Raw genomic sequence first — 27338 nt, 5'->3', positions numbered from 1 at the left:
TCAGTCAGTCTGTAAAACCCTCGCTCCCTTCTCGCAGGGGGGATGTAGGCGGGGGGGCTTAGGGCAGGTGAAGCGCTCTGCGCTCGGGACGCGCTGCTCCCCTGGCAAGAGCCGCGTCCTGCCCGCGGCTCTCCTGCGGGGCCCTGCAAGCCCCGGGTGCCGGGCTCAGAGCTCAGCCAGCCCCGGGTGCCGGGCACAGAGCTCTGCAGGCCCCGGGCGCCGGGCACAGAGCTCTGCAGGCTCCGGGTGCCGGGCACAGAGCTCAGCCAGCCCCGGGTGCCGGGCACAGAGCTCAGCCAGCCCCGGGTGCCGGGCTCAGAGCTCAGCCAGCCCCGGGTGCCGGGCTCAGAGCTCTGCAGGCCCCGGGTGCCGGGCTCAGAGCTCTGCAGGCCCCGGGTGCCCAGCTCTGCAAGCTCCGTCCTCAGGGCCCCGGCAGCCCCGGGCGACGGCCGCAGGGCTCCGCCAGCCCCGGAGCTCAAGGCTCCGCCAGCCCCGGGTGCCGGGCTCAGCGCCCCGGAGCCCGGCTCCGCCCGCGGCTCCGCCCGGGGAGGCCGAGCGCGCCCCGGCCCGGCCCCCGCGCCTCGCCCGCCGGAGCCGCGCTGGCCATGGGCTCCCGCCTGTCCCTGGACGAGTCCGTGCGGGTCGTGGTGGTCGGGGGCGGCTTCGGAGGGACGGCGGCCGCCAGCCTGCTCAAGTCCTGGGCCGTCCCTTTCGTGCTGGTGGACGTGAGAGATGCTTTCCATCACAACGTGGCCGCGCTCCGGGCCGCCGTGGAGAGCGGTAAGGGCTCGGGCAGCCCCCCTGTCCCGCCGGTACCTGCGGAGGGATGCGGGCAGCGGCAGGGAACGCGGGCTCACGCTGTCTTCTCCGCCCTGCGATGGTGAAAGACTTCATGTTTTCCATGGGGAAAACAAATACTTGGCAACGGGAGGACCCGCAGCCCGTCTGTGGTTAAGCTAATTGCACATCAGCTGGGAAAACTGAGTAAAAACGGCTCAGACTATCTCTCCTCTCCCACGCCCTTCCTTCTCTCCCCCCCCCCCCCCACCCCACCCCACCCCCACCCCTTATTTTATTTTTTATTTCAAAAGTTTAGAAGGTGACTAAGCTAAAAGCAAGAGCTGCTGGAAGGGGTGAGTCAATCACTTTCTGGCCCTTGAAATGTGGAGCAGTGAGGCCCTGGATGATAAAACCCTTCAGAGAGCTGCTCAGGCCTGTCTGGGCCAACCCCATTAATCCAGTCACTGGGGAATTTAGGGGTAAAATACCCCATTCGAGGCTGGGAACAAGCACCAAAAAGACAGCAAAAGTTTGATCTGAGAGGCAGATTGCATGAAAAAAGCCTCTGACGCCCAGCCAGAAACCGCCAGGACCACGGAAACACTAATTGGTAAACCAGTGCAGGAGATACAAAGAGCAGAGACAAAGCCATCTAGCCAAGAGTATCATCTGATCTGAGGCAGAGTCCTGAAGCTCCTTGCTGGGCAGAGATAACACCCAGCAAAAGCCCAGCCCACAGTCCCAGATGCTTGCCATACTTTTGTCTGAGCAAGGACAGCATAAGGGGTGAAGAGAAGAGGGGGTGGTTAGCCTCCAGAGAAGGAGAGCTCTCCCATTGTCTCCTCTTCCCACAGGATTTGCCAAGAAGACTTTCATCTCCTACTCGGTCACCTTTGGGGACAGCTTCCGACAAGGCAAGGTCGTGGCCATAGACCCTGAGAGGCAACAAGTGGTGCTCAGTGATGGTGAGGTGGGTGTTGCAATGACCTGGCTGCCTCATGGGATCACCTGCTAGTGCAGGCAGCCAGCCTTCAGCAGGGTGTGTTCCATCCTCCTGAAGAACTTGGCATCTTTTCCTGCACAGCCCCATCCCTTCCAGCCGAGCTAAGTGGCCTTCAGCTGTGCTGGGATGTGGGTGTGCAGTAAATACCCAACCCTTTCTCCTGCTCAGCTGAGCTTTTATTATTAGAGCTGGATTTAGAGCTCAACAATTAAACCTGGGGCTCAGATCCTTATTTAACTGCAGGAAGGGACAAGAGCAGCAGCATCAATCATTCTTTTCAGCCAGAGCGTCTCACCTCTGTTCAGGAGAGAAGTTAGTCTCTGGAACCAGTGAGTGTCTAGCATAAATATCAAGTTATTCCTGGTAAATTTAGGGTAATTTCTTTAAAGCTCTCAACTCACCTGAATGGTGCTTAGCTCAGACCTGGAGGAACAGTTACTTGCTGTGACCTGGCCTGGGTCTCTTCCTAAAGTAACTTCCTGACAGTGACAAGTACTTTCCCGGTTACCAGCAAGGGACAGAGATGAGGGAATGAGTGACCAATACCTAGGAGCTAACCACTGCATTCTAGGCTCTGCTTTTAAAAGGTCTAATGTCCCATTCTGCCTTCTGTCCTCCCAGGAGCTTCACTACTCCCATCTCATTCTTGCAACAGGCAGTGATGGGCCATTCCCTGGGAAGTTCAACCAAGTCATTGACATGGAAAGTGCCATCCAGACCTATGAAGACATGGTTAAAGAGGTGAGGAATCAACTCTTAGGAAATGCTGCCTGCCTTTGTTCAGCCTCCCTGTCCCAGATAACTCTGTGGCTATCTGGAGCCAGCTGTGTCTAAGAGGAAGGGACACAGGGAGCAGCCAGGACAAGGAGCTCACCATGGCTTCTCTAGCACAAGGGGAAACCTGAAATGCTCAACAGAATTACAGGGTAGGCAGGAAGACTGCACAGGGCACTCCTTTGTTGTTGCCTCTTAATGAGCTAAGAGGTTTATTGCTGTTGGGCCTGTGCTGTGTCCCAGAATGTTCATGGAGTGACTGAAGGGATCTGGCTTCCTGCCCTTTGCAGCTCTCTTCTAACACAAATCTTCTCTTGAAGATGGAGAAATCTCAGCGCATCCTGGTAGTGGGAGGTGGTGCTGCTGGAGTGGAGATGGCTGCCGAGATCAAAACGGAGTACCCAGACAAAGAGGTGGGAACATCTTCACCACAATTAACTCCATCCTGGTTCTGATACTGTTCCATGGTACCTGAGATGACTGCACACCTGGTTGCTGAGCCTGTAGCCAGCCACCAGCAAGGACTGTGGCACTAGGTGCCCCTTCCTGGCTTGTTCTTGCAGGAATTAATTAGGGTGGAGGGACACCGGCTGTAGCTGCTCCCATCTTGCACGCAGTGAGTCCTGTTCTGTTCCTGTGTCCCCATTTGGTGTTTTGTCCCCAACAGGTCACCCTCATTCACTCAAAAACTGCACTGGCTGACGTGGAGCTGCTGCCCAGTGTCCGTCAGGTGGTGAAAGAGATTCTCCTCAGGAAAGGAGTCCGGCTGCTGTTAAGTATGTCCTTAACAATGCCTCTGAACACCTACCAGCTACTCTTCCGTTAGCCAAAGCATCTCCTGATGTCCTCTTTCTGACTTTTTTTGGCTACACATGGCTCCCTTGAATTCCTGTTCCTCTGGGTTAGCTGGAAACCACAGCCTAGCAAAGGTTTGTGACCCAGGGCTCTCTGTTGCAACAGGTGAAAAGGTCAGCGACATAGAAAGGCTCAGGCCAAACCACTTCCAGAAGGACATGGTAGTGAGGACAAAGAAGGGCACTGAGGTGGTTGTTGACATGGTGGTGCTGTGCACAGGGATAAAGATTAACTCTTCTGCATATGCTGCTGCATTTGGTAAGTGAAAAAACCCAAACCATAGTGGGGGGAGAAGCAGCAGTTCTTCAGTGTGTGGTGCCTGAGGGGTGTGAGGTGGGGAATGGATGGTGTACAACCTGCAGGGGTGATTCTACCCAAATATCAAAGGGTGATGCATTGCACGAGACTGCAGTGATTAACTACAGCAAGGCAAAAAGCACCCTGACACATAGAAAAGAGGGTGAAAAACAACCCCTCACTTTGTGTCAATTACATCTGCAGCATTTTGGGGTTTCAGGCCACAACAAGCAACACAAAGCTGCTTCTAAAATCCTGCTGTTTGGCAAAACAGGTGACAAAATGGCAAGTAATGGTGCTTTGAAAGTTAACAAGCACCTCCAGCTGGAAGGCTATGAGAACATCTATGCCATTGGGGACTGTGCAGATGTCCAAGAGCCCAAGATGGCCTACCATGCTGGGCTCCACGCCAACATCGTGGTGACAAATATCATCAACAGCCTGACACAGAAGCCTCTCAAAACCTATGAGCCAGGTAAGGTCAGCTCCTAGCACCTGGCCTTAGGTGTTGGGCTGCTTTTCTGCAAGGAACAGCTGTCTTAACTCATGAGACTCTGAACTCACTGTGAAGGAACTCAAAATGGGGGTAATATCAGCTTATAGCTCACCTTCATATTAGTCCTTGCCAAAGACACAGTGTAGATATTAATTACCTGTGTCAGTCTACCACACAACGTGTTCTTTCTTCACTAATGGTGGGAGTCTGCTATTCATGAAACTTATTTTCTTAAAATTGCTCACTGTCCAATTAAATCTTGGGAGTAGATGACTTCTCTTTTTCCTTCTTTCTCCCCTTAAACTACAACAAACACAAACTGAACAATCTGGTCTCAAAAATCCAGCTGGATAATGGGTCTTCTTCTTCCTGAGCACTGATGTAAACTTACCAGAACTATGCTGAATGCTGTTCCACATAGATGCAGGGGAGCTGGACAACAGCTGTTTCACTTCCACCTCTACATCTCCTTTGCAGGGTCACTGACATTCCTGCTCTCCATGGGCAGGAATGATGGTGTGGGCCAGGTGAATGGTTACTACGTGGGACGTCTCCTGGTGACCATTGCCAAGAGCAGGGATCTGTTTGTCTCCAAGAGCTGGAAGACCATGGGGCAGACAATGCCCTCCTGAGAGGGCACCAGGAACAATCCAGGAAGGAGCACAGCTGCTGCAACAGGGTGAGGGTGCACTTCTATTGCTTGGACTGGCTGATAGTGTCCTCTGCAGCACCTCCTCAGGCCACCTGTCACTGTGACCTGACACTGTGACATAAAAGGGCTGCCTGCCTTGCTGTGAAAGGGAAGGAGGCACTTCCCAAATGAGCTGCACAGAAGTTCCCATGATAAAAACCAGGGAAGAAATGTTTCTTTTACTCCCCCTGCTGAGAGAGCTCTGGGCAACAAGCTTGGCTTACCTTGACTTGTAACAATAAACACTGTGCTTTTCAGAATCTCTGTGGTTTGTTTGTTGTGAAGGTTGTTTGTTTTTTTTCCTGGCTTTCTCTATTCTTGCTCTTCTAAGAAGGACCTGATTCTTACAGATCTGGCATCTGCTCTGCAGCTTGCAGGGAGAATGGCTCACAGTGCTGCCAGGGTAATGCCTGTCTAAAACCTGGAAGGGGATATGGTCAGCCTGGAATGCAACAGAATATAATTCAGCTTTGTGTCAAAATCTCCTCAGCAGCTTTAATTACATCACTTATAGCACCTAACTTCAGCCAGAAAAGCTGTTGGTTGTGATATGGCAAGCACCGGATTACAGATGCTGCTGCTTTTTCTTTCTTCTCTTTTCCTTTTTTTTTTTTCTTTTTTGGGTTAGAAGTCCCCAGAGCAAAATTAGGGTTTGTAATAATAACCACACTTGACACATCTTTTTCTTTTTTTCTTATAAAACAAACAAAATCACCATGAAATATTCTCAGTAATTACAGAGGTTATTGTGAGTTAAAAGCAAAACAGAAGTTCCTCATGCATCACTTCTAAAACCCTTTTCACCTCTCTGTGGGCTGAAGGCAGAAGTTTACCATCTACCCTAAAGGGAGGGGAAAAAGGAGCAGAACATTTTTAAGAGCTTTCTTGAAAGTGGCATGTGTGTGTGTATGTGTGTGAAGAAATCATCACTACAAATCTAAAATGAGGTTACTCTTTAAAAACCTCTAAACTAAAGTAACAAAGGACACTAAACTCCTGAAGCCAGATGATAACTCAATTGCTTAAGGTGATAAAAATGGCATGAAGAAATCAGACTAAACCCCTCTCATCTCTAATCACAGCTCTCCATCAAGTCACAACACGTCACACTACTACCACTCCCCCTCATCATCACATTGAAAAAATAAAACCCACCTCTAATGCTTTTAATGCTACTCAAGTTTGTTGAAAAATAAAGTTTCATTTGGCTGCCGTTGCTACTTCGTGTCTAGCTTGGCCATTTCTTGCACATAGATGCCAATGCTTTCACTGTCGAAGAGCAGAAAGTAAATGTTCTTCAAGGAGGAAGAGCTGGTGCCATCAAAATGGGTGGAAATGGCTCTGAGGGTCACCTGGGCTGCCGTCTGCTTTGGGAAGCAGTTTCTGTGTGGTCAGGGAAGAAAAGAGAGCAGGTGAGTGTTGGGCAGGGATGCTGAGAGAAGCCAGCCAGGGCTGCTCCAGCCACAGGCTGCTAAGATAGTGCCACTTGCAATTTGGCAAACCCCAAGGATTTGGTAGCAATATTCACCTGCTGCTGAATTAGGTTTCCTTGCTGGCATAGCTTCGGTTTTCATCTGCTTCTACTTCTTATGACCAAATTCTTTTATTTACAAATTTTTTTATTTGTATTTTTTAAAATTTATTTTTTATTTACAATTATTTAAAAAAAAATTAGCTTGCCCTTTTGCCTTGGAGGCTAAAAATTTCCAAGGAGGATTATTTTTTTAATCTGAGAACTGAAAAAAAAAACCCCCAAACTCAAAACATCACCTACTTAGCTGACTTCCTCACTCTGTCATTTATATACTTTGCTTGGTATTCCTGTGAAAATAACTGAAATTACAACTCCAAGCCATATTAAGGTCGAGCTGCATTCATTCACTCCTCTTGATGGTAATATTCTCTAACCTACAATCATATTTATGTTGAAAACCATCAAAAAGATCTGGCACAACTGAAGTATCCCAATGTTACATCAGTTACTGTACATAGTCCCTAAGATGGGATGGAGGAAAATGGAAATTCACATAACTGATACAGTATAATTCTTTATCTACCCACAAAACCATCATTTCAGGTGCAGACATGTAGGTAGAGTAAAATGACAGCAAAACCAAAAAGTCCTATTTAAAAAACTGCCTTTTTTCAGGAAATTTTGAGGTACTTTGATAAATGAAGTGTAAACCAGCAGCACCTGGTAAGTCTCTCTATTTCTGTTAGGAGGAGTAATTGTAAGAGCAACAGAGTGAAATGGAACAAAGCAGCAGAAAGATCTGCACTAAGACTAATGGTCCAAGAATGGATTCATCTGATTCTGTGCTCTTAGAAGATATGTTGTCTAGAACTATTTCTATTGGCATTAAAAGCTATAGTTCATTTTTATATTAAAGACTGTTAAAACAATGTATCCTACTTTGCTTTCACTGAAAACCATAAACAAAAATATCTGTATATTTTTAAAATGACTAAAAATTGCACTGCCCCTCTATTTAATCTTTTGTCCTGATTCATAAAAATGTATTTTGCTTTGAAGAGTATCTGTATAAAAATGGCATTTTCGCCTCCTGTGTACTCAGTGATGTGTGGTGATTTCACTGATCAAATGCAGTTTTACTTTCATTTTATTGACTCTCAGGCCAACACAAGAAGACTACTATGTACTCCACTCTTTGGGCACTACTACCAAAATCAATAGATACATTTCAAAATAAATATAAGCACATGAACTCTAACACAAAATAACAACTACTGCAGTTAGCAGTAAGATCTCCTGTCTTTAGAGACCAACAAACTGTTGATTTTAAAAGAAATTTGAAAGAAAAAAAAAGAAAAATACTTCAGAGTTCTTAGTCAAGCACATTCTACTTGCTAGTTATTAAGAAAGAAATGTGTGGCTTCACACTTGGTTTAATGGTTCACACTTTTGAAAGCAGATCCATATTTGAGAAACAGATTTTCTTCTGAAAGGTTTTGTGTGACAAGTCTTTTCAATATCTATTATCAGGAGGGCTTAAGTGAACACCCCCCATCCACGTAGCTCAGGTGGCATCACTGTGACCTGCCTTCAGAATTATGCTGCCCTAATCTCATTAGTACAAATGCAGGTTTAATAAGACTCCCCACAGCAAAATGAAGGGACACAAAACCCGAGGTGGTGCAGAGGAATGAAAATGACTGCCTAGCAATAGAAAACACAGCAAGCCCACTCAGCTCTCCTGTGGGCTGGCTAATTTCTCTTTACAAAGGCTCTCTGGCAGTTTCATGCAAACACTGCACTTCAGGCTGGATTCCTCTGGAGCTCTGTGTCAGATGGCAGCAGCAGAGGCAGGGTCACAGAGCAGAGGGCACCTCTCTGTCACAGCAGCAGCTCTGACAGCCAATTCCACCTCTGCTACCTGACACAGGGAGTCCTACCTGCCGCTGGGAAACGGGGGGAAAGCCACAGACTTCAACTTCTTGTCTTCTGCAGCTGTTAAGCAGTTCTTGACAGTCTCCTCGAGCTGCTCTTCACACTTGTCTGAGCCCCACTGTGGGATGTGACAGTGGATGACAAACTTTGCTGCTAGGCCGCTAGACTGAGTGAGTGCAGCTAACACAAATGAAAATATAACATTTAGTTTGGAACAGAAACCACCCTGCAACGACCTCTCAACCCAAAGTACCTTCTTAATTACCTCACCTCTCCAAAGAAATACATTTGGGATTAAAATACACCACAGTGGCTCACTTGCAATAATAACCTGTCTCACCATTCCTTCTGTGATCAATTGTTATTTCTTTGGAGGCCAAAGAACCCAGGGCTCATTTGGTTAGCACACAGCTACTCAATAATGATTTTTAGCTCTCTCATCCAGCAAGGCCTCTGGGTTTGTTTCATACAAAGTACAAAAACCTAGCCCTAAACACAGTATCAGTAATCCCCACAGACATTTCTGCAGAGCTGGCACTGAGTGCTTTGTACAAATATCCTGCATCATCATCATCATCTTTACAATTCCAGAGAGTTGGGAACTAATATGCAGACTCACTTTACAGCTGGGTAATTCAGACCAGGACATAAAAATCAAAGTTGTTGAAAGTCCCCACCAGTTATGTCCAATTAGGAGTCTCAGATGAATTTTTCAGAAAGTGTAATATTTCTCCAAGACCTGCAGAGCTTACAGCATGGCATCAATTTGCTTTTGTTGCAATTGTCACCATCAGCACTACTGAAAGTCTGGGTGTCTTGGTAATCTCAGGTTAAACACTCTGAAATCAGCTGTGCAGGATGGAATTAACCCAAGGATGAAAATCCTGGATGTATTCACTTGTTCTCCATTACAAAGGAATTCTGTTGAAGGCATAGAGGAATTCTGTGCTACTTAAATTTTAACCAGCTGTCTTAATAGTATAAAAGGAGTCTATCTCCTAGTTGGGTAGTGATGTTGACAGAGAAAAGTAGTTTACTTTGATTTTATGGCATATAAATTTGATTTGATATGAAAGTCAAGCAAATTATCTTGTATAAAAATTTCTCTATCATTTCAGATGATAAAACTAGGCTACTCAATTAGGATTTTTCCCAAACTAGACTATTTAAAGCAAATTTTTTTTTTTTTGGTATAGAGATACTAAGCCAAATAATGCATATTGTAACTTTTCTCCATCTGTCTTCCAGACACCTTCAATTGGTTTAATCTGTCCACAAAGGAAGCACAATCTGAGGTCCCAAACTGTTCCCTGCTACAAATGTGTTAACCCTTGAAGGGAGCTCCTCTAATAAAGTAGCTGCAGTTCCAAAAAGCGTGCCAGTTCTGCAGATCAGATCACATCTTCATTTCTGCTCAAAGTAAGGTAATTATGTGGGTTATACACATTCATCTAATATGCATAAAGGAGAATAATTTATGAAGTATGACTTATTTTTCCTATGCCTGATTTTTCCTCAGCCTATATGTTAGGCTGAGCGCTGTTTCTGATTCTCACTAAGGCTGCAGTACAAACAGGGCAGGAAAGATGGCACAAGATTTCCTTAACTTTTGGACTCCAATTGGACAGAAATTGCCTAAGACAAATTGATCAGTCTCAAGACAAAATGTGTACAGCCCACAGGTATCTTATTCTTCCTTTTTTCCCCCCTCTGTAGGCTGCCCATATCAGCAACAGCTTTGAGGAAACATTTACAATACATGAGCAAAGACACATAACAACAGGAACAGATCAGAATGTCCAGAGAAGAGAACATATAAAATGAGCCATGTCCAAAAGAGAGCAGAGAATCCTTCTCACCTTCAGCAACTTCCAAAGGTCCTTGAGATTTGCGAAGCTCTTTCACTGTCTCCAGGAACTCTTTGCCTCCAGCCTTTTCCAGTGCCTTGCCTGCAAGGACACAGAGCAAAAGGCCTTGGCTTCAGAGTATCAGTGTGGAAAAACAAGTCCACATTATTTAAAAAAACACTGTACACACATTATCCTGTCTCCCTCTACCAGCAGCAGCTGATTTTTATGTTTACCACTCTGCCTAGACACAGATAAAGTTTACTTGTCATGGTTTTGTAGAGCCTGTATGCTGCTACTGGAAATTAATATAAATATCTGTAAGAATGCTATTTACTCTGACTCATGGCTAAAATAGTGTGGAGTGGGATTTTCAGGACTCAGGATTTCAGCCTCCAAAATGAACCCAACATACAAACCCTACTATTTACTGAAACAAACACAGCTGGGATACCAGTGAAGGTCTTGATGACTGAAAAACAATGATCCAAAAGCTTGCTACTAGATTCTGTGCCCCCTATGGGACTGTCTGAATAGCTTTTTACCTCCCTCCTGCTTAAATTTCCATATTTGTAATAACAGTATTTCCTTATTTTGCACAAGCAGTATAGGGCTTTGTACATGAGTATTTCTAAATTATGTAACATCCTCCAATGGAAGTTATAGTTAGAAGTGTTAATAACATATCATTTTGCAATGCAATTTTCAGATGCAAATGTAAAAATAAGCCAATAAACACCTCAATAATAATTATTTACACCTTTGCTGCTCATGTGCTTCAACAAATTATCTGAGTTTTGCTTGTCATTAAAAGCAGACAAATGAGTGATTAGCCTGTTGCACCTAGTCAGACCCAGCTTGATTTTCAGAAGCTGTAAGTGATATTTTATGGCCTGGGGTAGATTCAGATGAAACAGGATGGGATCTCAGCAGGCAGCCAGTAGCCCAGCTACTGTTCCAGCTCTAGATGATCTTTTTCTGCACATACAGAGCCTCACCTATTTCCTCCTTGAGGTCTATTTCAGCAGTTGTAGGGTGAACAATGCCTTCTACTTTCATGGAGCCAATATGGCTGATGTCACTCTGTGTCAGAGAAAGCTGAAAAATAACAATGAGGGGGGAGGAACAAATAAATAGTAATCCCAGAGCAAAATCATTTTCATACCAAAAAGCTGAAGTGAAAGAATGTTGGATTCAGTCTTTCAGAGACCAGCTATTTTATTCTGTTCAGTATGTGTGATTCTGACTTTTAGCTTTTAATTAATTAATTTGCACACCACTCAGATTATTTGGTGATATGCCCACAATTTGGAAGCTTGCTCCAGAGGAAGTTATTGCTAGAAAACAAATTTTCTAACATCATAATTTGAAGGAAAAAAAGGCTGATTTTGGAAATGCTTTGGTTTAAGAGAAAAGCATCCTTCCCTTCATGCTAAGTCCCAATCTGTTATTGTTCTTTATTACCTTCTGTCCTGGCACGAGGCTCTTGGAGGACAAGATAGTGAAACCATCCCCAGGTCCATCTTCAGTTGTTGAATTTGAAGCTCCTTCTTTTTCATTGTCCTTTTGTTTGTTCTATTTAATGGGAGAAAAAAAAAAAGCAAGACTTCTCAAAGGAAACAAAATAATCACCATCTAGCATTATTCAATAATGGAGAGAGTCAATAACTCACTACAAATCTTATCTTCTCAGATCAATACATTACTCATAGCCTTGTAATCCCCTAAGGTTATGTAACAACAGAGGTCTGCACTGTTTATATAATGCTAAATCAGTGGTTCATCTGAGGCATTACATGCTTTTGTAGTCACATTCAGAGGCAGGGCACCCACACCCATCTGTAGATTTACTGACAATTAAGGTTGTATTTATATGGGTGGGCATGTGTTAGTTTATTTTTGTTGCTAACAGAGCAGAACCTCATATTAAATCAAACTTAGTCACTAAGTAACCCAGTCAAATGCTCCAGTTTGAAGAAAAAACAACTTTCTGGTCTGAAAAACAAACGTTTAAGTTATTAAGTGATAAAGCCTTCTTATAGCTTACTTTCAGGAGCAGCAAACCTACCAGTCCTAGAGGGCTAAAGGAGCATCTCCTCACACCTCTCAATATTTGCTTTAAGGTATGTCAAGGAGCTACTACCTCCTAACAAGTCGAAACTCTGCATGTGCACAATTCAAAGTAAGGTGGTAGCTGAGATCAATGCACAGAGGCATCCAATTAAACATCCCATTAAGCAACTCTCTTTTCTTTTTAAAGGCTGTTTCTGCATATTATCATGTATTAAAACTTTGAAAAATATGCTTAATCCAAGTTTTAAAAGTTTAAGTCAAAGCTTGATATCATTTAACACTACCCAATGAAAAGCTCAGCAGTGTTTCAAGGTACATGCTCTGGAATGACAAACCAAGAGCACTGATCTGGGTTACTGCTTTACCAAATTAATCCATTTTGGATAGTGATAGAAGATGGGTAAGTGCAGTGGTCAAGTTCTGATTGATTTATTCTTCTCTTAAAACTCACTAACAACAGCACAGCTAAGAACACATGAAACAAAGAGCTTGTCAAAATGACATTGAAGTTCCACGTTGGGACAAATTCTCTGGACAGTGAAAAATCTTTAACAGCAACCCAGTAACTGTACAAGGCATGACATATCTCTGGTAGAAAATGTTTTAGAACACAGCTTCCTTTCTTTTAAAAGGGTTCACTGCCACAGAGTTAGAGTGGAGGTAAGAGATTCTACACAATTATCAAGAGATTATTACATGGAATCTGTACCTGCCCCCTGGTTACCTTTTTGGACGTCCGGGCCTTGGTAGACTTTGCCTTCTTCCCACTCTTTTTGTTCACCATGGATTTCCTCCCCTTCTTCTCAGGAGCAGGGGAAAGGATGGTCTCAGATTTGCCTTTGGCACCCCTTTTCTTGGCTAGAAGCTCAGGCTGAATTCTGGGCAGGACACCTCCACTTGCAATAGTCACACCTTTGAGCAACTGCAAGGAGAAGCAGTGCATAGAAGCAAATTACACATCTTCTTAGTCTGCACCACCAAAAACAATTAGGGAGAGGATCCACAATAACAAAGAACTTGGCAGGTGACAGCAAAGTCAGCCAGCACATCCTGGAGAATTCTGTTGCTGTACAACCATTCCTACCCCTTCTTAAGGCAAACCTGTCCTTGGTGACTCACGAGCAGTGAATCAGGGGAAAAGAAGAAGAGTGTCTGTGGGCTACTTAAAAAAAGGACTGCACCACAACCCTGCTCAGAGGAAGACTGGATGCAGATCTCTTTGGCAGGGAAACAGATGCAGTGAAAGCAAGGAAAAGCTCCAAGGACCTGCTTTGCAGAGGCAAACAACAGGAATGGGCTGTGATACCATGTAGAGGACAAAGTCTGGCTAATTCCTGAGAGACAACACTGGATCTAAATCCCAGCTCACAGGTCACTGACCAGAAACAGGGAGCTGGGAAAGAGCTGGTAGTGTTAGCATACTTTCTCTTCTGGCCTGTTTTGAATTTTTACTCCACTTGACTGGAAATAGAGCCACATGACTTCATGGGCACCACATTTTCATTATTTAAAGCAGTCATATTAAGTGCAGGAGTATTCAAAGTGTGAATGACATCATCCATCTTCATACAGAGGAGATACTCTGATGCTGACTGAACCTTTTCAGCAGCCCTGAACAGTACAATCTGCAGCCCATGCTGTGATCTCTGTCCTCACTCAACAAGTTTAGCAGAAGTGATCCCACAAGTGATCCCAGGAGTCAGAGTGCTGAAAACCACAGTTTGGGCAAACAGACAGGGAGGCAGCAATAGCAGAGAGTGAGCCAGATCCCTACCCAACATGGGCCTCACAGCCAATATAATAGAAAACACACTTTTCTACAGCTTTTGGGAGAAGGTCTTGCACATTTTCTTAAAGTACTAAATGTCCCTGAGGGAAAAGTGAAGCATCAAGACTACTTGTTTCAACAGGATTCATAGGATTCAACAGGATTCATAGATGAGGTATGTAATACCCTTAATTTTTGTTTGCTAAGAAGAACCAGTTTATGTCCATAAGATTTAAGATGAGGTATGTAATAACCTTAATTTTTGTTTGCCTTTATTTTAAGAGGGCACAATCTTCTGCTCCAATAACTGTGATCTCATTCTTGTCTCAGACTAAGCTGTTTCTAACCTTCCCTGGTAGCAGCTTCACTCAAGCACACAACTCTTGCACCAAAATGCAAACAGGCACCTGATTCAGCTCCTCATCATTTGCAACTGCCAGGAGGATGTGTCTGGGGGCAATCCTGCCTTTCTTGTTGTCCCGCGCCGCGTTTCCTGCCAACTCCAGGATTTCAGCTGTAACACATCAAGATAAAAACCAGTAACAAAAATGCAGCTTAGGTACATGCTGCATACACATTTTACACTGCTTCTTAATATCCATTTACCTTCTCAGGGATGTTTCCAGATTTAAAAGGTTCTCACTAGAGAAAGGCAAAAACCAAACCCCACTCAATGTATCTGTACATTTAGATAAATTCATTTGTCCTTCCTAATTCCCTAAAGGAGAAAATATGCTAAGCTTGGTTCACATAATTTCTTTTAATTCTCTTTAAAAAAGGCAAAAAAACCCCAACTAAAAATGTACATCAGCAGCCTTGTGACAACAGAACAGTCAAGCATGCAGTGAAACCCCCAACCTGGAACAGACAGCTCTGACAAACAGCAAGGATTCTCAGGACCAGGGAAGATGAAGACTGAGGTGCATTTGAAGAAATACTTGGAAAGCCAACACACTAGCCAGGCACTGCTGGAATTCTGCATTAAAGGACACTGAAAATCTGTGAGAAGCTTCATTTCAGAACAAGATATGAAAGGTTTGATCCAGATGCAAGCAGAGACAACGTGAGAGCTTCAATGCATGAAATATTGATAGAAGGGTCCTTCTCTGGGAACAGGAGGTCACTTCAAAGGTAGTTTCTCTACCTACCAGTTAGAGAAATAATAACATTTATACTGTAACCAAAGTCACTGAGCTTTTCCCAATTATTACAGAAATACAGATATTTCTTCCTAAGTTTATTTGGACTGTAGCAATCAGTATAATTCATTAGCTTACATAGTTTGGCCTCTACTCAGAACTTATTTCTCATGTAAGAGCTCTACTGAAACACTGAGAAGGAAGGAGAAAGGAATTTTTTCCCTCCAATTACTCCTAAAAATCATATTCCCACTTTTTTTTCATTTTAAAAGTATGTAGTGTCCCTGTCTTTTGGGTTTGTGTTTGTCAGTAACAGGAATATGAAAATTACAGCCGATCAGGATCCTGTTAATAACTTACTGAAGCCTTAATGACATCCCACTCCTTTTTGCAAACTACATAAAGAACTATAACTATTATAAAAGAAGAATTTTCAGGAAAAATCTTGTGGAAATGTACATAATGTTTGGCTAAAATCCAAATGATTTCAACATGGGGCTTAGCTCTGACTCATGGGAAAAATACAAGCCTTCAATTCCACTCAGAAGAACAAAAGTACAAACTTGTCTTCCAGTTTTCACTGCTACACAGCACACATATTTAATTGAATGTTGGAAATGTAAAAGCCTTTTTTGAAAAATTACATGCATATTTACAGTGAATTGTAAAAGTTAGGGCAGGAACCTCTCAGCTCTAGCATTTCCTAGTCTGTCCTGGATTTTAAAGGAGGAAACTGCAAAGAGATCCCACATATTCACCCCCACAGGGCTGGAATTGTCAGACCCTCTCCCAGACCTCTGCCAGCAGAGCTAACACAGCAGCAGACAGCAGGAACAGATTCCATCCATTGTGCAGACCAGCAGAGAGCAAGAAAAGAGACCCAGGCTCCTCCAGTGGGATTTGCAGATGTGTGCTGACAGCAGAGGAAAATTGCATCAGGGGGAAAAAAAAATCCAAAAAACCAGCAGATACTTACCTGTGTGGGAACTGAAGCTCTTTCAGGTGTGCCACAACAACAGGCACATCCTGCTACCTGTGTGCTCACCCCACTGCCCCAGGTTTGGGTCCTTTGGCCAGCAGCATCCTGATGGTGCACTCTTAGTCCTCTGCCTAATGTTAAGAGCAAAAAAGGCAGAACACTCAAATGCCAGCCATCCATCACAGGACACTGGGAAGAAGGGAATCCGAGGCAGAGGTGATGAATGGCAGATTGTGGAATATGTACATGATTTACCAAAGGATGCCAAACATTTGCATAGGTAAATTATTACCTTACCTTCTTCTAGTGAAGGTTTCTATGAATATTTTTTCTAATGGTAGAGGCAGGGGCTCATAATCTTAAGAATATAAAATGGCATTTACAAAATACAATATCAAAACTGGAGGCTTCAGTTGTCACATGCTCTGCTAACAATAACAGATCCCTCAAGAAACTGCTTTACATTTCAACTAGAAATTTCTTAACAGCTGAGGTCACCTAAATTCTAAAAATACTAGTCTGAGAATATAGGTCCTATAATACCTATATAAATACCTATATAAATAGGTATTATAGAATATAATATGAATATAGAATATAGGAAAGTAGAATATAGATCCTACACTATAATAAATTCTCTTGGAACTGGGCATCTTGATATTTTCAGCCATAAATTGGTTTTACTTTTTGCTCTAAGCACAGGCATTAAGAATTATATTGAAATCTCAAATCATATTGCTTCCTGCAAGAGTCAAAATCCACAAAGATGCCTCCACATCAGAAGTTTAACTTCAAATCCAGACATCTTCAGAAGCACATAACTCTCTTCCAGCAGAGACAAGCTGCAGCCAAGCTATGACCTGGATGGGATTACATCTTGTCACCCTGTGACATACAGGGGAAAAGAGGTTTCTTTAGCTGATGGATCAGCAGATTTGAAATGTCTGGGAACTAAAGCATCCTAGCCATGCCAAAGGTTTTTGTTCAGGAAGGTGAACTGCTAAGAAAGGTCTATGAGAATCACTGATAGCAAATTGGAAAAATTTCATACAGGTTGTCTTGTTTTCCACTTCCCCTTCAGGAGAAATTCTGTCAGCTCCTGTTGCACTACCACATAAAAATGTACCAGCAATACCTTTACTCTGCAAAAAGCTATTGATGATGGAGTCCTTGTCCTCCATTTACAGGTGGAAAGGTATCTGCTGGATTTGTCTCTGCATGGCAGATGAGCACAACAGGCAGAAGAGTGCTCCAGGTGATTCCTGTGAAGGAGGAAGCCTTTGCTGGTGGTATGTTCTGCCCTAATTTAGAGAGGGTGGCTTTCCATTGAGATCTTCCAAAAGTTCCTCTGAACATGACTTGTGCTTCCTCATCAAGGGGCTTCTGTATTCGTTGCCTGCTTTTTGGGAAGATGCCCTGTGGGACATATGCAGTTGATGTTTGATTTAGGTGGTTGTGCCTGCAGTCAGCTCTGTGAACACTCAGAGCATGAGTCTGTTGCAAAACCCATCAATCAGATGGGACTCAGGCCAATTTTTCAGAGAATTTTAACTCTGAAGCCAGTGGAATTCTCAGCAAACACAACCTTCTGGATAGGAATTCAGTTGCAGTTTTACAATATGAGCCTAAAATGTAAAACAGCATGGAGAGATTAGAAAGAAAGGTTTAAAACAGTGAGGAGATTTTCACATTAGCTGATCAGCTGAGGTAAAATATCTCTTCTTGAGAGTCCACCACCATTGCTGGCATTTTAATGATGGGATTGATAAGGCAAAGTGCAGATTTGGGGGTAATAATGGCTGTGAGGTGCTGCCATGATCAACCTTGCTTACAAAGGAAAAAAACAGGGGTCTAGTATCTTGTGACACAGAGCACATACCAAAGCCAAAGAGCAGTCTCAACTCCACAGACTGGGAGTAAGGATGCTCCAGATGTATTTGCAGCCTCTGGATGATACCAGCCATGAGGCTCAGCGCTCTGGGGCAGCACAAACCCAGGCCAGCAGCAGACCATGCAGGACTGGTCACTCAGAGATCTGCTGGTCCATGCCAGCCCTGGAGGAATGCAGGCACTCAGGTGGTTCTGGTTCTGTTTGACCCTTCCAACCTCATCCACCCTGCTCCTATCCCAGCCATGACTTGCTTCCCCACATCCCAATCTCCTTTCCCTGGCAATCCACACCAAGACTTCTATCTCAGCACCTTTCCTGTCACCATTTTTCCTGTCTACTCTGGCTCAATATTCCTGCCCAGCACCCCCTCCATCCAATCCTTGGCCTATTTCCTATTTTTTCAACTTGCTCTCCAGCTTCCTGGCAGGATATTGAGACAATCCTCACCATTTATTTACCTATTGGTCACCAGTCCAGCTCTCCCCAGTAGCCAGACCTATCGTTACCCTGTCTCTAACACCAACATTTTTCTTCCATAACCACTGCCTCCCCACAATGTTATGATTTGGGAGCTGAGAGAGGCTGGAACATGTTCAGTGAGGACCAAGACTTCAGAGATTTTAGCTGTTAAAAGTCTAAGAAGTCTCTGCTGAGCATGAGCATCCTGTGTTTTATCAAAGTTAGAGCCTGGCCAAAGAGAGCAGATTTCTCTGAGGGGCACAGACCCCCCCTTCCCCTTTTGTAAAGCATTAAATCTCTGCTCAAACACAGAGAAGCACTCAGGGGATTAGAGGAGAAGTTTTCGTGAATGTTTTAACATTAAAAAAATATGTTCAACCTGCTTCTGTAGAACAGCTAAAAAGTGACAGTCCCTTACTGCCACTCTCCCAGATTTAGCCTGAAGCAGTTCCCCTGCATGCAGCCTTTCATCCTGAGAAACCACCATTTCACACCTGCAAATCCAGGAGAAACGAATGGCATTTGTAACAGAAAGATCAGATAATGAGAAGACAATTTAGCTGTTTGATATATAATACCCTCTTCAACAACATCCTTGGAAAAACCTCTTTTGTTTCCACAGGCTTCCCAAAACCAAAGACTTTATACATCTGTAATATTAGGAATAACTAGATCAGCAGGATTAAATGCTGCAACACTTTTTTTCTTTTTAACTGAACTCTCCACCTTTGTAATATTTCCAAACAAATCCTGGACAGAGCACAGGAACTTTGGTTTGGAAAGAACACAATCCACCAGCAATAGATGTTTGCTCAGAAACATTACTCCATTCTATCACAATATATACAGGAGTTCTCTGCTAAACCAAGCAGCTAAAAATAGCATTCTCTTACAATTTATGTGGGCTCCCAGCCTACACCTCTAGCAATCTTCTTGCCTGGTTGACTACACATTCTTTTTTTTCTAAAGCAAAGTGTAGGCCCACACATAATCTGCTCATATCAGATTAATGATTTAAATTAAACTGCACTTACTACCCAGGAGCAGAGCCAAGACATACATTGTTCTAGTTCAGGTAACAGGCAAACAGTGCTGACCACAAGTCAGTCTGCACCACTGAAATGTTGCACATACCAGATGTGCTGCTGACAATTTATTACTGCACCTTGTAAAAATTGCCACAGCTCAGAACAAGCATCTCCAAATGTTTATCCTAGAAATATCTCCCTGTGGAGTAGGAGAAGAAAAAAATTATTTCTCTGCAGACAGAAGGTCACAAGAGTCATAATGCATCACATTATGTTATAAAAGTTATTGTGATTTCTTCAACACAAGCAATACTTTGTCACTCCAGCTCCAGAAGTAGCCTCAGGGGGAAAAAAAAATAAAATTGATTCTCATCTGGAATGTACTGCCACAAACATGGAAATTTTTGCAATCTGCTATGAAATTGTTAAATTAGTGAAATTTATTAGTGAGATCTCAGATTTTCTCCACACTTTGAAAGAAAATAATGCTTTTATTGTCTGGTAGTGAGAACAGGTTTCATGTGTAAAAAAGACAGCAGTGTTTACATAAAATCTGTTGCATGGACAACCAGGCTCCATGCAAGCTTCTTCATGCCAACCTGGCAATAAATTACACTGCTGAAACATAACTCAACTGATTCCATCCAGGCTGTGACTCCTCACAGATCCTCTAATGCACCTCAGTCTTGATCTGTACCCCCCGAGTAACCTGAACCAGAATGCTCTCTGCACCGTGAATTCTAACAATTTGCTGAAGTGCTATTTTCCATAATTAAACAAGAAACTCAGCAGATATGATCAAAGGACACTCTGAAATATTTCTGTACAGAATCACAGTATACTGTATCACCATGGGACACCTGCCCCTTCCTCAAAGTTCAATTTCAGAAAGGCAGGAAAATGAAAATTCAGGGCATGTGGGAAGATATAACCCTAGAACACTTTCTTTATACACTTAGGCAAAGCAAAAGGGTTTTTTTTAATTTCAAAAAAACCCTTTTATATTTCATAACATTGTGACACTCTCCTGCAAGGAGAAATGCAGCCAGCAAAACAGTTTTCTCACTTAAAAAGCACAGAAGCAGTATAAGGTGGATTTGCTTTTTTTTCTGTTATTGTTCACATTTAGGTGTATCAAAAAAACTAATTAATACCATTTTTCTCTGGGACAAAAACTACACAGAAGTGACTCCTCACTCTGCAAAATAAGACAAAATAAATCTCCAGCTAGTGACCAAGCTTGGTGCCCCTAAAGGAGAGAATTTCTACCCTCAACCTCTCTCCAGGAAACAGATTAACCTTCTTAGCATTTTCAGCAGATCCTGATTTCCAGGAGTGCTCCACATGCTCACATCTCATCCTGTGCATGGCTCCTGTGTGTGAGGAGCACTGCCAGGAGCAGGTCTTGCTTTACCTGCCAAGTACTCTATGACAGCTACAAAAACTACACAGAAGTGAATACTCACTCTGCAATACAAGAAAAAATAACACTCCAGCTAGTGACAAAGCATGGTCACTAAAGGAGAAAATTTCCACTCTGAGCCTCTCTCTCAGGAAACAAATGAACCTGCTTAGCATTTACAGCAGGTTTCTGAAATCTGAAATCAACAAATCCTGATTTCCAGGAGTGCTCCACATGCTCACATCCCCTCCCCTGACTACGCCTGGCTCCTGTGTGTGAGGAGCACTGCCAGGAGCAGGCTCTGGGTTTATATCCAGGTACTCTGTGACAGCTACAAAAACTACACAGAAGTGATTCCTCACTCTGCAAAACAGTAAAAAATAACACTCCAGCTAGTGACCAAACATGGTACTTCTAAAGGAGAGAATTTCCATCCTCTCCAAGAAAGAAGCAAACCGTCTTAGCGTTTTCAGCAAATCCTGATTTCCAGGAGTGCTCCACATGCTCCCATCCCCTCCCCTGGCTAAGCCTGGCTCCTGTGCGTGAGGAGCACTGCCAGGAGCAGGTCTTGCTTTACCTGCCAGGTACTCTATGACACTACAGAAACTACACAGAAGTCACTCCTCACTCTGCAAAACAATTAAAAAAACACTCCAGCTAGTCACCAAGCATGGTGCCTCTAAAGGAGAGAATTTCCATCCAAGAAGTGAACCGTCTTAGCGTTTTCAGCAGATCCTGATTTCCAGGAGTGCTCCACATGCTCCCATCCCCTCCCCTGGCTAAGCCTGGCTCCTGTGTGTGAGGAGCACTGCCAGGAGCAGGTCTTGCTTTACCTGCCAGGTACTCTATGACAGCTGCCATGTAGACGGGTGCCCCCACCCCGATGCGGTACTTGTAGGTGCCTTTCTTCAGGTAGCGCATCATCCTCCCCACGGGGAAGATCACCCCGGCCCTGCTCGAGCGGGACAGTTTGGACATTTTCTTCTTCCCGCTCCTCCCCGACATCTTGCAGCCTCGTGTTTTTCAATTTGCTGGTGGTTCTCAGTGCCTTGCTCCAAATCTATGGGCTGCAAGAGAAAACCAAGAGTGTTGGTGAGAAACAACACGTTGGTGTGGCCTGCAGGAGCAGGGAGGTCACTCTGCCCCTGTACTGGTGAGACCACACCTGGAGTGCTGTGTGCAGCTCTGGCCCCTCAGTTTAGGAAGGATGTTGAGATGCTGGAGCGCATCCAGAGGAGGGCAATGAGGCTGGAGAGGGGCTGGGAAACCCTGTGAGGAACCACTGAGGGAGCTGGGGGTGCTCAGCCTGGAGAAGAGGAGGCTCAGAGGTGACTTTATTGCTCTCTACAACTCCCTGAAGGGAGGCTGTAGACAGGTAGGGTTGGTGTCTGACAGAACCAGAGGACACAGTCTCAAGCTACATCAGGGAAGGGATAGGTTGGATATTAGGAAGAAATTTTTCACCAAAAGAATAATAAAGTACTGGGATGCTCTTCCCAGGGAGGTGGTAGAATCACCATCTCTGGATGTGTTTAAAAAAACACTGGACATGGCACTTGGTGCTAGAGTCTGGTTGAGGTGTTAGGGCATGAGTTGGACTCGATGACCTTAGAGGTCTCTTCCAACCCCATTATTCTCTGACTCTGTGATCTTCATGCATTGCTGCTGTTCCAGAAGCAAAAATCCCAAGCTGCTCTCAACACCTGTTAAAGTGCAGGCATTATTCATTAAAAGCAGGATTGTCACCATGATATTTTCTGAAAAATCCTCTTTGCCCAGGATTTTCTCCTGGGAAGCTGAGAAGCCTCAGGGAGGAATGAAAACAATAATGATCTGATTGCTGCTCCTGTGTTTGCTGCTTTGGAAGTGGCTTGGACATTGTTTGCCAACAGGTGAACGTTTGATTGGTTTCATGTGAATTGTTTTTAATTAATGACCAATCACAGCCACCCACGTCAGACTCTCTGAGTCAGTCACGAGCTTTCATTATCATTCTTGTTAAGCCTTCTATCTGTATCCTTTCTCTTTCTTTAGTATAGTTTTAGTATAGCATTCTTAAATATAATATAGTATCATAAAATAATAAATCAGCCTCCTGAACATGGAGCCAGATTCTCATCTCTCACTTCATCCTGGGGACACTCACAAACACCACATAGGATAATTGGAATATTTGCTATAACTTTGCTTTTGAACTGCACTGTCAGTGTAGCAATATCAGGAGCAAAGAAAACAAACCTTGTTTCCTCCTTATTTTTCTGGCAACCACAAGATTAGGGATAAACAGACAACAAACCCTGGAATCTGCCACTCTACTCCAAAGCTTGCATGTGGTCACAATTACACCTCCAGTTCTCACTCTCAGACAAATAATGTTTGGGAGAGTTTTAACTCTGTTTACAAAACTTGGTTTTAACTCCATTTTGATAGCTGCCCTGGAGGCATAATTATGAGCCTGGTTACTCCTTGGAAGCAAACACTAAGCAGGTCTGCCACAGATGAGATTTCTGCCAAGGAAAGCACAATTACCTCACTGCCAGCATCCATTCACCTCAGTGAAACAAGGAAACACAACAAGGGAAACACTTTGGAAAGCATTCAAACAAATCTAGGTGATACTGCTAAACTTTATCATAAATTTTCATTTATTTTATCAAGGATATAAAATCAGCAGGGAGCTGTAAAAACCTTGGCATGTCCTTGTGTATCAGCCAGACAATTTTTTCTTTCTGTGAGCAATGTATCATGTGGGCATGATAAGGAAAGTTGGGAAAGATTAAACCAGTAAACCTATCAGACACAGACACATTAAAATTGGCATTGCTCATCATCCTACTCTGAATTCCCTGCCAACTGCCAGCCTGGAACCCTGAGTGGTGGCAACAGAGCTCCAAAGGAAGGTGAAAAGAAGTGGGGAGGCATGATACTGGTCCTTAGAGATGCTGTGAAGGTGGAGAGAGCAAGTGTTCCCTACAGCAGTGACTCTTACAGAAGTTGTATAGCAGAGGGGAGAGAGCACACAGGGAGGCAGCAGAATCTTCCCATCAGGACAACTTCAGAACAATTTGAGAATGTATGGCAGAAATCCAGCAGCACTGGATCTGCCTCGGGGCTGGAGGTTGGACCTGGTGATCTTCCTTGACGTAACTCGCAATTTGCAACAAACCCTTCATGAACATTCAATTTCATAATAATAACAACCCTTAAAATGTGTCCTTCTCAGTTTGTGACAACTGACATCCAAATAATAAACACAGGCTGGGAATTAAGCTTCTAGTCATCAGAGGAGCCAATTTCTAGAACAGCCTTCCCTTTAGAGCAACAATAACTCTTTTTGAAGTGGAAGTTAATAAATGTATGCAGTAGGGTACAAACAGCTTCCTGCAATGCTGGCAGGACAGTTTTATCACCCAAGAGTTCAGTCCAGCACTGAAACCCCTACAGAGAGCCATGCTGAAAGAGTACACTACCTGTATCAAAATTATATTAAACTAACCTCTCATATATTTGTTCCTATAGCATCAAATCCCACTTGAATGAAAATCAATGGAAAAAGGCCAACATCAAGGGATTAGATCCACAGAAAATACCATTGTTACACTTGATCTCCATAGTAGAAAATCAAAACATATTTGTATACAACTAACCACACTGCTTTGGGCCATGCTGCTGCATTATATAAATTTATGTTTAATTACTCACTTTTGGCTCATCCTTCTGTTGCCATCACTGAACTTTCCACCCCTGCCTACTCCTTTATTTTCCCCTCCTCTCTCACAGGAAGCCCTCTGCTATTATTTACTCCCCTGCTGCCAAGCCAGCTCTTGGAATCCCAAAATATTTTCCAAATGCACTGCAGGTTACGTTTGGAGAATTTTGTGAGAGCCTAAATACAAGATGTTTCAAAACTCTGCTAACACTGTCTCTGCTTTACAACTCACACGGACCAGAGTGCACTGAGGAGCAACAAACACAGTGTCTTGTTTTGACTCCTACAGGAGGCAATTTTTGGTAGAAAGCCAAGCTCTGGCATAGTCACAACAGGATCTGGACAAAGAAACATGCAGAGAAAACTCCTGTGGACCTGGACAAAGAAATCCCAAAGGCAGGGATCTGGTTTCCTTGCAGGAAGGGGCACATGAGCTCAGCCCTGCCACACTCACCTGAACTGCAACCAACAGGTAAAGAGCTACAAGTTGAGCACTGCTGTCCTAATTGTTCTCTTCTGAGGACACAGCCAAGCCTCAAAGGCTTATCAGTTGAAAAGTCTACCCACACTCGTTCCCTCTCTGCCAGCTGATTCATCATCTCTATGCTTCTCCTCATGAAGAACAGCCTCCATTTAAAAATAAACCTGTGCCACTCGTGCTAAGTCCATCCTCACTGAGCTACAAGGGCTGTGTCTATATCTGCCTGCCATGAGGCCAACAAGGCTTGGGCAATTGAAAGCAATTCTTTTCCCTATCCCTTAATTGGTCACAGCACACTCCCACTCTGCCATGACTCCAACAACCCCGTGTTGCTATGGGGGATTGAGTAGGTAAAACAACTCACAGAGCTCTCTACAACATGACTGCAGCAGGGCTTTCCTCTGATGAGTTTTGCCTTCTTCACAGCCCAAGGCAACCAGTGATATTTTCCTTCTACCTCCTGGAAAAATACCTAAGAGTCCACCTTCCACTGGAGCAGGCTGCTCCAAGAGCCATCCAACCTGGACTGGGACACTTCCAGGGATGGGGCAGCCACGGCTTCTCTGGGCACCCTGTGCCAGGACCTCCCCACCTTCACTGGGAAAACGAAGGGAATCCTTCATAACATCTGACACAAATCTCTCCTTTTTTAGATTTAAACCATTCCCCCTGGCCCTGTCACTATCTGCCTGTGTATAAAGTCCCCTCTCCCTCTTTCTCACAGGCCCCACTCAGGTATAGAAGGGCTGCAGCAAAGTCTGCCTAGAGCCTTTCCAGGGCCAGGCTCAACATGCCCAGCTCTCCCAGCCTGTCTCCTGAGCAGAGAGGTTCCAGCCCTCGGAGCACCTTGACTTGGGAAAGATGTTGAGATGCTTGAGTGCATCCAGAGGAGGCAATGAGGCTGGTGAGAGGCTTGGAACACAAACCCTGTGAGGAACCACTGAGGGAACTGGGGGTGCTCAGCCTGGAGAAGAAGAGGCTCAGAGGTGACTTTATTGCTCTCTGCAACTCCCTGAAGGGAGGCTGTAGACAGGTAGGGTTGGTGTCTGACAGAACCAGAGGACACAGTCTCAAGCTACATCAGGGAAGGGATAGGTTGAATATTAGGAAGAAATTTTTCACCAAAAGAATAATAAAGTACTGGGATGCTCTTCCCAGGGAGGTGGTAGAATCACCATCTCTGGATGTGTTTAAAAAAACACTGGACATGGCACTTGGTGCTAGAGTCTGGTTGAGGTGTCAGGGCATGGGTTGGACTCGATGATCTTAGCGGTCTCTTCCAACCCCATTATTCTCTGACTCTGTGACTTCCAAACACCAAGAGAACTCGAACTCAGCAGCCAAAGGCTAAAATAAAGGACATTCGGGACTATCCACACAGCTGCACTCCCCTCATCTCCAGCAGATCTATCAGAACAGTTAGGAGTTGACAATGAACCCACAGACATACCTTGGATCCAGCTTAGGCTGCACATTCACTTACAAACGAAATATTTGCGAAAAATAACCCTGAAGAAGACCTGAAGCAGGGGTTCGTTGTCTGACCGAACTGCTAAGGCCATAGCGCTGTTCAGGGGGCAGGTGCGGTGTCTCCAGAACCGCCCACACAGAGAGCGCTCCCCGTCAAAGAAGCTTCCAGGGCCCCCGCAAGCCCCGGGGGTCCCTGCTGAGGCAGCTTCCACTCACAAACAACATCGGGCGACCCCGATGCAGCTGACAGGACGGGCCTGGTACGGCCTCACAGCCTCGGGGACGCCGCGCTCGGCCCCGGAGCCGCCCCGAGCCCCCTCAGGGCCCGCCCGGCCCGCGCCGCCGCCCCGCCCCGCGCACGCCTCACTGTTGCCTGGACACCGCCGCCCCGCCCACTCCCCCCGCTGATTGGCCGCTGCGGCAGCCCGGGCTGGGTAGAGCGCGCGGTGATTGGCTGCGAGCCTCTTGATCGACAGGAGAGGGGCGGGGGCAGCAGCCGGGCCGCGCAGGCGTCCCGAGGCGCAGTGGAGTGTGCGTGTGTGTGGGGGTGTGGCCGCCGGCTTTCCCGCGCAAACGCTCCCCCCTCACGCCCCCCCCTCACACCGCCCTCAGCCAGCGCCGCCGCCGCGGGGGCTTCGCCCGCTGCCCGCCGAGGGGCGGCTGTGGCGGCGGCCGCACGGCCCCGGAACGGGAAGCGCTGCGGGGGCCGAGCGGAGGCAGCGAGCGAGGAAGAACCGCCCCCTCCCCCCCCCCATACACAGCTTGGCCGGGGTCGGCCCCGCGCGCG

General features: G+C 44.9%; 2 protein-coding genes across 2 annotated transcripts; one reads left to right on the top strand and one right to left on the bottom strand.

Moving 5' to 3' along the window:
* The first annotated feature begins 579 nt into the window (after positions 1 to 579).
* AIFM2 (AIF family member 2) lies at positions 580 to 5114 on the top strand. The gene is made up of 8 exons (XM_084210339.1): positions 580 to 780; positions 1635 to 1750; positions 2405 to 2524; positions 2878 to 2970; positions 3225 to 3333; positions 3518 to 3670; positions 3984 to 4184; positions 4683 to 5114. The coding sequence occupies exons 1-8, from the start codon at positions 606 to 608 to the stop codon at positions 4835 to 4837; spliced, it is 1122 nt and encodes a 373-aa protein (XP_084066465.1). The 5' UTR covers positions 580 to 605; the 3' UTR covers positions 4838 to 5114.
* Positions 5115 to 5357: 243 nt separating this feature from the next.
* Positions 5358 to 26845, bottom strand: MACROH2A2 (macroH2A.2 histone). The gene is made up of 9 exons (XM_084210274.1): positions 26532 to 26845; positions 21725 to 21958; positions 14401 to 14507; positions 12950 to 13147; positions 11617 to 11727; positions 11151 to 11250; positions 10165 to 10254; positions 8311 to 8485; positions 5358 to 6279 (listed from the first exon to the last, which is right to left on the bottom strand). Exons 2-9 carry the CDS (start codon positions 21894 to 21896, stop codon positions 6114 to 6116), a joined length of 1119 nt encoding a protein of 372 aa, XP_084066400.1. The 5' UTR covers positions 21897 to 21958; positions 26532 to 26845; the 3' UTR covers positions 5358 to 6113.
* Between the last annotated feature and the right edge of the window lie 493 nt (positions 26846 to 27338).

The sequence above is a fragment of the Fringilla coelebs genome, assembly GCF_963513975.1.
Source record: "Fringilla coelebs genome assembly, chromosome: 8".
In the NCBI taxonomy this organism is placed as follows: domain Eukaryota; kingdom Metazoa; phylum Chordata; class Aves; order Passeriformes; family Fringillidae; genus Fringilla; species Fringilla coelebs.
Note: the sequence above shows the minus strand (reverse complement) of the source record. Positions and strands in the feature narration are given on the sequence as shown.